The 10,669-nt window shown below is 42.4% G+C and overlaps 1 protein-coding gene across 1 annotated transcript; it reads right to left on the reverse strand.

Annotated features, from left to right (window-relative positions):
* Positions 1–1,460: 1,460 nt before the first annotated feature.
* On the reverse strand, positions 1,461–3,720 carry SEPHS2 (selenophosphate synthetase 2). Its single transcript, XM_077907301.1, has one exon. The coding sequence runs from the start codon at positions 3,551–3,553 to the stop codon at positions 2,210–2,212; it is 1,344 nt and encodes a 447-aa protein (XP_077763427.1). The 5' UTR covers positions 3,554–3,720; the 3' UTR covers positions 1,461–2,209.
* Between the last annotated feature and the right edge of the window lie 6,949 nt (positions 3,721–10,669).

Genomic DNA, 10,669 nt, shown 5'->3' on the forward strand with positions numbered 1-10,669 from the left:
TTGGGTGTAGAGATTACTTAAAAATCTTTAAAAAAAAAAAAAGAATGGACTCTGGATTCACTCTGCCTAGCAGATGTCCTGTGCAACTTTGAACAAATTTCTTAATCTCTTTGCACCTCAGCTTCCTGATTTGCAAAATGGGGTTGTTGGCAGCTCAAATGAATTTATATAAAACACTTCTCTTTATCACAGCCATTTTAAAATGTAATAAAATTAGTGTAGGTCATTTCTCATTCACTATGCTGGGAAGTCAAGAGATGTGACAGAGATTTATAGTACTTTTTAAATTTTAGAAAACTTTCTTATAGTTTCACGTATTTTTTTCTTCCATTTACTTTATTATCTTTTTGGAATTCCTCCTACATGTTGAACCTCCTGGCTCACCTCTAATTTTCATACATTTGTTTTCTTCTATTGTGCATCTTTTTGTTGTTCTACCTTCTGATTTCCTCAACTTTATCTTCTAAATATTCTATTTAAAAATGTTAGCTATATTTTACATTCTAAATGCTTTGTTCTCTTTTTATGAACCCTTGATCTTCTTTACCTCTGCTTTTTTTTTTTTTTTTTTCCTTCTTCTGCTCTTGGTATTGTCTTTTTACCGAGTTTTTAGTTTTCTTTGACTTTTTTTTTTAAAAGAGGCTTGCCTCAAATGTCTGGTGATCCTTGACTGCTTCTGTTTAAGAATGACGCATTGAGTTGCTTGAGTTAAACTTTTCAACTGGGAGGCTTCCTGGTAGAGATTTTCACAGGGGGCTCCCTAAATGTTTATAGGTCTTTTTTCTGGGCATTCTTTTTCTCCAGAGGAGCAAAGGTGGTATAAGCTTCCTGGACAGTGTTTTTAATAGCTAAGGTGAGGAAGGGGATTGGGGTAGTCTTGTTTTTCAGCCCTTATTGTTTTTGGTCAGGCCCCTTGTGTGGTGTCCCCAGCTTTGCAGTATTTTTAAAATTTGTCTCCCAGAAAGTAAACCTCTCCTTACCTACAAAGGTGAGATGCAGTCATCTAAGTGACATGGGGGAGAGGTTTGTGAACTTCAAAGATCTAATTATAATTACTCTGTATATAAACTTTCAGTGTCTTTATCCCCACCCTGACCCCTTAGTACCTCCAGAGCATATCTCCTTGCTTCCTGTTCATATTTCCCAACTCTGAAGGCATTTACTTTGGCTTCCTCTATTATGCTAAGTCAGTTACTCTTCTTCCACCTACTTTGAATCTTCCAAGAAGTATTGATTCCTCTCCCACCCTGTAGTCCTTGGGGTTAATGCTTGTTTTGGGTACTTTGCTATCAACTCAGGGGAACGGTGCAAACGTAAATCTAGGTGTTAAATCCTCTGGTCCTGAATCAGGGAAAACATTCTCACTCTCCACTTGCCAGACTCTAAGTGTGTCAATTGATTCATTTTATAAGACTGTAAAAAGTTCAGAATTCCAAGAATCCAAACATTAGGCAGAAGAGTTTTTCCACAAAGTCCTTTTTATTTATTTCACTAGAAATTACTCTTGATTAAATCACCAGGAATTTTCAGCACAAGATTGAACATCTTAATAACCACTGAGGTTTGGGCTCTGGGGCTTACTCTGCCTCTCCCAGTCCTAAAAGGGGTTTAGAGGGAGAGACGTCATTAACAGAGACCAAATCAGATGGTTGCAGGTCCTCCTTTCCCAGTCATTGGACAAGCTGCTCAATTCTTGTCCAGAGCAGGAAAGAGCCAGTACTTGAGAAAAATCTAATAAAGAATTTGACAATACAATATAAGATCTCTCTTAACAATTTAGATTTATCAACAGCATTGGTCCAAACTTATTTGCTTCTGATCTAAATCATTTTGCAATTTACCTCTTTTGGTGTGTATGTAATTTTAATACATAACCTAACTCCCTGTGCAGACATGAATCAACCCAGTGCCAAGAAAAATCCCTCAAACTAGAATAGAATAGCCTCATCCTGCTCTTGGAAAGAACAGAGGTTTTTCTGCTCCTCTTCCACATACAAGATGAACAAATCTCCCCCTGAAGTCCCAAATGTTACTTCTGGCCTTGGAATGTGCAGCTTGTGATGGGCTGATTCAAATCACCTCGAAAGGGCAGCTGGAACTACTATGCAGGCAGCCTTCTTTGGAAATTTCTTCTTAAAATAACGTTTTGAGAATCGTTCATGATTGCGTACAAAGGCTCTAAGGTCCAAACAACTTCTGCTATTCCATCTCACGAGCTAGGCTCAGAGGAGGCATTGGAATTGTCAGGAGCAAGAGCAGTAGCAGTGGCCCCACGAGGTAGGACCTCAATAACTCGAGGCTTGTCAATAATCCGGGCTGTCCGGTTTCCCTTTTCCACAATACCGACGATCCATGCCTGGTGACCCTCTCCATACTTGGAAGATTTTATTTCAGAACAAAAGCGAGCTGCCTGTTCTCTTGGCAGACAAATCAGCAATCCACCAGAAGTTTCCGCTGAGGTTCCTTGAAGGAGCCCAAAGCGCCCACTGGCCTTGCTGATGGCAGCCATCTTGGCGATGATTGGCAGATTATGAATAACAAAGGACACCTCGTTTCTTTGTTGTTTTGCAAGGTTCTGAGAGTGTCCCAGAATGCCAAAACCGGTGATATCTGTGGCTGCATGTGCATTAAACGTGTGCATTAATCCAGCAGCAGTTCTGTTCAGGGTAGCCATATTGAACATGGCTTCCTGATAAGCCAGCTCTACCTCTTCCCTGGAGACCACCATATTTATTTTATTCCATCTCTCAGGGTTATCTAGCCATTGGTGGGCATTAACAGCAACTTGGGTTCCTAGGGGTTTGGTTAACACGAGCACATCCCCAACAACGGCGCTGTCAGGCATGATGAATTCATTTGGCTGACATACCACAGTGGCAACCCCACCGACAATAATCCAAGGGTTTACCACTGTCTGTCCGCCAGTCACTGCAGTCCCTCCTTCCTCAGCAGCGTCGCGAAAGCCTTTGATCATAAGGGGTGTTATCTTCTCTCGTTCCTCCTCAGTCATACTCTGGCTAACGCTGAGTAACATCAACATGTTGTCACATTCAGTAATGCCCATGGCATAGAGGTCACTCAGCACGTTGGCACACGCTATGCGCCCCATCATGTAGGGATCTTCCACCAAGGGGTAAAAGAAGTCCGTGGTCTGCACCAGGGACAGGCCCCCGTGCCTCAGGGGGATGACGCAGGAGTCCATCCCGATGCCCAGGGCTGGAAAGGTGGGGTTGGGATCCGCCCCGGCCGGCAGGCCGCCTTCCTGGGCCGCCTCTTCATGGCTTCCGACCAGGCCCAGGCCCAGAGGGGGCCGCACTTCTGGCCGCGTCAGTCCCGCCAGGAGTTTGAGCAGCGTCTCCTGGGGGACCTTGCAGCCTCAGCCCTTCATGCCGGAGAAGCCCGTCAGCCGCCAGCTGGGGCTGAGGCCCAGCGCCTGGGGCTCGAAGGGCCGGTAGCTCGAGAAGCCCCGGCCCAGAGACAAGCCCGCGGAGCCCGAGCCTTCCGCCGCCGCCGCCACCTCGCCGCCGGCGCCCGTCGCCGCGGCTTCCGCCATCGCGCCTGCCCCGCAGGGAGGGAAGAGGAGAGAGGAGGGGAGCGCCCTTGTATCTTCTACTCCAGTTACTACGGACTAACAGATATTACCGCAGAGATTCTCCCCGGCACGACTCGCGCCACCGGACTCACGCCACCCCGCGCGCTCCTGGCCTTCCTGAGGGAGGAGCTGCCGGCCTCCCCCTACTTATAGCCCCGCTGATTGACAGCCGTGCTAGCCAATGACGACTCCGCTACCGAGAGGCGGGCTTCCTTTGGTCTAAAAGCTAAATTACAAATCAACCAGCAGCTTGCGAAATTGGTCGGGGAGAGATTACCCGCAAGTGCTTGGGTTCGCTCCCCTAGATGTAATTTAAACGATCTCTTGGGAGTGGCTGGCGGAATCTGCTCCCCTAGAGGCAGTTTACCAAGGGCAGTTTCGAATATAAAGAAGATCGGTCGCTTGGCAGATCTCCCGTAGGGCAGAATTGTCCACGGGTCGTTTGACTGCGCTCGTGACCAGTCCAGGAGAGAAAAAGAGCCCAGGGAAAAATTCGGAAAGAATAATGAGAAATTAGATATTAAGTTACTACCATCAAGCAAGCAAACCTTAGCATCAAAATAATGAAATGTTAAAATGGATTTGAAGGAATTTTAAAACTCGGGCTGGCTCGCTCTGTCGGAAGAGCATGCGACTCTAGATCTCAGGGTCGTGACTTCCAGCCCTACACTGGGGGTAGAGATTACATTTTAAAAATATGATCCTAAAGTCTTTTAAGACTCTTGCGTCTACCACTAACTGCCCGTGTGAGTCACTTTCCTCCCCCTCCCCCCCCCCCCCCCCCGCAGCAGTTCACTCATCTGGACAACAAAGTGGCTTACCTTGTTTTGTTCTAAAATTTCTTTTTTAAAAAATATTTTATTTTATTTATTCATAAGAGACACACACGCAGAAGCAGAGACATAGGCAGAGGGAGAAGCAGGCTCCATGCAGGGAGACCCATGTGGGACTGGATCCCAGGATACCAGGACCCAATCTGAGTTGAAGGCAGACGCTCAACCGCTAAGCCACCCAAGCTCAGAAATTCTAAAATTTCTGTATCTCTTTAAATTAGTATATATAAGAATCTGTGATGGATCCATTATGAACAATTTGCCAATATCTATTAAGATTATAACTACAGGGCAGCCCGGGTAGCTCAGCGGTTTAGCGCCACCTTCAGCCCAGGGCCTGATCCTGGAGACCCGAGATCGAGTCCCACGTTGGGCTCCCTGCAGAGAGCCTGCTTCTCCCTCTGCCTGTGTCTCTGCCTCTCTGTCTCTCTGTCTCTCTCTCTCTGCCTCTCATGAATAAATAAATAAAATCTTTTTTTTTTTTTTTAATTAGAAAGTAAGGGGATCCCTGGTGGCTCAGCGGTTTGGCACCTGCCTTTGGCCCAGGGCGCGATCCTGGAGTCCCGGGATCTAGTCCCGCGTCGGGTTCCCTGCATGGAGCCTGCTTCTCCCTCTGCCTGTGTCTCTGCCTCTGTGTGTGTGTGTGTGTGTGTGTGTCTATCATAAATAAATCTTTAAAAAAATCCTATTAAAATTTTTTAAATAAATAAATAAATAAAAACTGCACATAATACCTTTGACTCAGCAGTTCCAATTCTAGGATTTTACACTACAGATGTACTCACCAGCTATGTGTAGGAAATGATAGGTTTGTCTTGTTTTGTTTTGTTTTTCTGTGTTGTTTGTAATATCAACATGCTGGAAACAACTTAAATGTTTTATCAATTATGATTAAAATAAATTGTGGTATAATTATGTAATAGACTACCCAAGCAACTTTAAAACAGAATGAGAAAACACTGATGTAATTATATTGATAATAGTTACAATTCTAAGAAGCACAGTTCTAAATGCTTTAGTATATTAACTTAGTTCTTTTTTTATATTAACTTAGTTCTTATAAAAACGTTTGAGTTAAGATTCTTTCCACATCTTGCAGATAAAGAATATAATGCAGAGAGATTAAATGACCCACTCAAGGTCATACCCAGTTTATTTATTTTTATTTTATTTTTATTTTTATTTTTTTCACACCCAGTTTAGAATATGGAAAGCTGGATATGAATCCAAGCAATTTGTTCCAAAGACCACCAGGCTAGGGGCTCCTGGGTGGCTCAGTGGTTGAGTGTTTTCCTTCAGCTTAGGGCATGATCCTGAGATCATGGAATCCAGTCCTGTATCTCCCTCCATCTGTGTCTTAACGTCTTTCTGTGTCTCTCATTAATAAATAAATAAAATCTTAAAAAACAACAACAACAACAAAAAAAAAACAAAGCTGGGCAGCCCCGGTGGCTCAGCGGTTTAGCACCGCCTTCCACCCAGGGTGTGATCCTAGAAACCGGGGTTGGAGTCCCATGTCAGGCTCCCTGCCTGGAGCCTGTTTCTCCCTCTGCCTGTGTCTTTGCCTCTCTCTGTCTCTCATGAATAACTAAATAAATCTTTGTTTAAAAAAAGCAAAAAACAAAGACCACCAGGTTATATTGCTTATGATGTTTGTTAAGAGAAATAAGCACGGTTCAGAGCAGTATTTACAGAATACTATTATTTGTTGTAAAAGAGGGAAATATATGCAATAACATATCTCTTGGAGGATAATCACCAGAAACCAGTGAATTGATTGCCTCTGGGGAGGAATAAGGTGGCTGGGGACGAGAGATTATTCATTATGATGTCTTTTTGCTCCTTTAACATTTGGAACTTAAATTTTTTATTATTTTATTTTTTAAGATTTTATTTATTTATTCATTAGAGACATACACAAACACAGAGGCAGAGACACAGGCAGAGGGAGAAGCAGGCTCCAATGCAAGGAGCCCGACATGGGCCTCGATCCCGGGACACCAGGATCATGCCCTGCGCCAAAGGCAGGCACCAAACCGCTGAGCCACCCAGGGATCCCCTGAACTTAAAATTTTGAAAAAATATTTGAGTGTATTACATACTTAAAAAAAAAATCCTGCCTATGGAACTATAAATTGGTGCAACCATTTTGTAAAAGAGTTTGGCCTTAACTGATTAAATCAACATGTGCAAACCTATGCATTCCACACATAGGTGGAACTCCCCAGCAATTCTACCCATAAAACACGCCCTAGAGAAACTCTTGCAAAGGTGCCCCAAGAGACATGTGCAAGAATGTAGGAGCTCTGGATATTGATTATGCAACAATGTGAAGGTACTTAACACTACTGAACTGTACCCTTAAAAAAGGCAAGGTGGAAAATTTTATGTCATATGTATTTTGGCACAATTAAAAATAGAAAAAAAAACATAAGGATACTTATAGCTCTTACAGTAAGTCATTACATTTGGTTTTTATTGTTCTGCAATACAGTGTTAAGAAGGTATGGATTAAATTGGAAGAAACTCAAATGTTAAAATTAGACTGAGTTGCAGTCTTGGCTCTCCTAATGACCTTGGACAAATTATCTAACCTCTAGGAACCCTAGTTTCACTACCTATAAAATAGTCCTTTCACCTGAAGATAATGATAGATACCAGATGGGAGTGTTTCTGAGAGTTAAATTTTAAAATGTGTGTAAAACACCTAACACAGTTCCTGGCTGATGGTAAGCTTACCATAAAAAACAGAATCTATCATCACACACCACTATTAAGGTAGATGGAGCGGCTGGAATTTAAATTCACAAAACTTATAACATCTTGGAAAAAAATTTTTTTAAATTTTTATTTATTTATGATAGTCACCAAGAGAGAGGGAGAGAGGCAGAGACACAGGCAGAGGGAGAAGCAGGCTCCATGCACCGGGAGCCCGATGTGGAATTCGATCCCGGGTCTCCAGGATCGCGCCCTGGGCCAAAGGCAGGCGCCAAACCGCTGCGCCACCCAGGGATCCCCATCTTGGAAAATTTTTGTAAAAACAAATCCATTTGTCTTCCTAAAGAAAAAGAGGAGTGTAACATTGGAATACTGGAAATAACCCATCTGTCTGTTAATAGGGAACGCATAAGCGGATTGTGGTATAATTACACAACAGAATATTGTTCACCCATGAAAATGAATCATAGGCCTAGGCATCATCAATATCAGTAATCTCAAAAACAAGATGTTGGGAGCAAGAAGCCAGTTGCAGAAGAATACGTAAACTAAGATGCCCTTTATATAAAGTTCAACACCAGGCAAAGCAATAATATATTGATAAGAGATGCAAAATGATAAAAACTTCTAAAAAAGTAATAGTGAATGATTAACAAAATTTAGCATAGGGATTGCTTCTGGGGAAGAGTGCAGAGGGGATCTGGGCTACATTAAGTTCTGTTCCTTGGGCTGGGTTGTAGTTACATGATGTTCTTTAAACCATACGTATCTGTTTTCTTTTCTTTCTTTTTCATTTATTTATTTATTTATTTATTTTTATTATAATTTTTTTTTCGTATCTGTTTTCCTATGCTCTTTTTGTAAGCTGTATTTCAACATCAAAAAAAAGAAAATCAGGACGCGTGGGTGGCTCAGTGGTTGAGCATCTACCTTTGGCTTGGGTTATGATCCTGGGGTCCTGGGATGGAGTCCCACATCAGGCTCCCAGCAGGGGAGCTGCTTGTATCTCTGCCTCTTTCTGTATCTCTTATGAATGAATAAATAAAATCTTAAAAAAAGAAAATGTTGTATATTTCAGAATTTAAAATACTGAAGGAACAAGGAAAGAATGGAAAACAAGAGATGAAAAGAAGACCTTTGGATTTTGTCTGACCTTTGGATTTGTTGTCAGTGAACTTATCTGTCCTTGAGGTGATATAGCCTCTCTACACCTTAGTTTCCACTTCTGTCAAATGAAGGTCATCATTTCTGCCTAGGATATGGTATAAGGATCATATAAAAATCTCAACTATGAAACTTGTTTTGCAAAATCTTTAGTATATTGTACCTGTGAAGGATCTTCCTATCACTAAGGGAAAAATGAAAACACTCCATTACGTCTGTAGTTCCCTCACCTGGGTTAAAAAGTGACTAGATCAGGTGCCTCTGTATGCTCTCTCTTCTTTGGACTTTCTCCTCTCAGCATTTAGGACAGTTTGTAATTCTTTATTCATGTGATTGTGCCACAATTATCTGTTTGCGCCACTAGTCTGTAAGCTGTACAAGGGAGGGGCTGCCCTGTTGTGCCTACTTTGGCTTCCCTTGTACTTTACAGGGCAATGACATTTGATGAATAAATATGTCACTTTATGCAACACAATTTGCTGAGCTCATATGATGAACCAGACAAGGGGCTGAGGATCTTTTTTTTTTTTTTAATCTCTTTCTCTTTCTTTCTTTCTTTCTTTCTTTCTTTCTTTCTTTCTTTCTTTCTTTCTTTCTTTTTTTCTTTCTTTCAACATTTTATTTATTTATTCATGAGACACAGAGAGAGGCAGAGGCAGAGACAGAGGCAGAGGGAGAAACAGGCTCCCCCTGGGAGTGGTAGGCTCCCTACCACTTGATCCCAAGGGGCTTGATCCCAAGACCCCGGGATCACCACCTGAGCCAAAGGCAGACACTCAACCACTGAGCCACCCAGGTGCCGTGGCACTGATCATCTTGCACTTACTCACCTCCTCATTAATGCTCATAGTGGCGCCAGGGAATTATCATTATTAGCTCAATTTTGGAGATGAGACTGAGATCCCGGAAAAGTCAGAAGTCCCTCACAGGGTCACCTAGTGAGAATACAAACCTAGGTCTTTTTGACCTGAAGTCTGGTGCTCTATGCCTTATCGTGGGCCCGCCCCCCTTGAGAATACTAACAACTCCCATCATATCCCCCAAGGAAGCAGGACTCTTTGGAGGGAGGGTTTCATCCTGTAATTTGCTGCTGTTTGGAAGCAATGTTCACTCAGGCCAAGAAAGTCATGAATTTGCCTTGGTCAGGGACTACCCACTAGGCTCAGAGCAAGTTCATGAGCCTCTGTGCAGATGATCCCCATGGGCCTCTGGAGGGTGATCCCTGTGACTGTATTATGAGCATTTGAAAGTATCCTTTTGATCTTTTTCTTGTTTTTCAGAGAGATCTACTGAACATTTATGGCTTGGGTTAAAGCTTTGGGCCAAAGACTGCAAGAGTAAAGGCCCAGATGGGGCTGGAAATGCAGGCAAAGGAGAAAAGAGGTTTTAGAGAATAATAGTCTGAATACTAGCCCCTCTTTTGTTTTTTACATACGACAAAAGCACTGGGCTAATGCTAGTTATAGTTTTTTTCTCATTATGAAAATTTCCAGTCATAACACTACACTTTAAGGTTCAGTACACTTTATTTTTATTTTTTTGAATATTTTATTTTTAAGTAATCTCCACACCCAGTGTGGGGCTCAAACCCACAATCCTGAGATCAAAAGTTGCACGCTCCACTGACTGAGCCAGCCAGGTGCCACAGATCAGCAAACTTTATTTTAATTTTTTTATTTTTTAAAGTGTATATATTTAAACAAACTCTACACCCAATGTGGAGCTGAATTCATGACCCTGAGATAAAGAGCTAAAAGCTCTACTGACTAAGCCAGCCAGGCACCCTAGGTTCCACACACTTTCAAGAATTTTTAAATTGTGGTAAACTATACACTCAGTACATTTCTAGTATGCCGAAAATACTTCAATAGGTTTAGTACACATTTTAAAAAATATTTTATTTTTATTTAAAAATTAAAAAAATATATCTTGTTTATTTTTTCATGAGAGACACAGAGAGAGGCAGAGACATAGCCAGAGGGAGAAGTAGGCTTCCTGAGGGGAGCTAGATGGGGGCCTCAATCCCAAGACCCTGGGATCACGACCTGAGCCAAAGGCAGACACTCAACCACTGAGCCAAGCAGGTGCCCCTAGTTTTTTAAAAAAATTTTAAAGATTTTATTTATTTATGAGAGAGAGAGAGAGGCAGAGACATAGGCAGAGGGAGAAGCAGGCTCCAGGCAGGGAGCCTGATGTGGGACTCGATCCCGGGGACTCCAGGATCACACCCTGGGCTGAGGGCAGGCGCTAAACCGCCGAGCCACCCAGGCGTCCCTATTTAAAAAAAAATTTTTTTTAATTTATTTTTTACGTAATATACTGAAGGTGGGGTTCGAACTTACAAGATCAAGAGTCAGCACAC

This window comes from Canis aureus, chromosome 8, assembly GCF_053574225.1.
Source record: "Canis aureus isolate CA01 chromosome 8, VMU_Caureus_v.1.0, whole genome shotgun sequence".
NCBI lineage: Eukaryota > Metazoa > Chordata > Mammalia > Carnivora > Canidae > Canis > Canis aureus.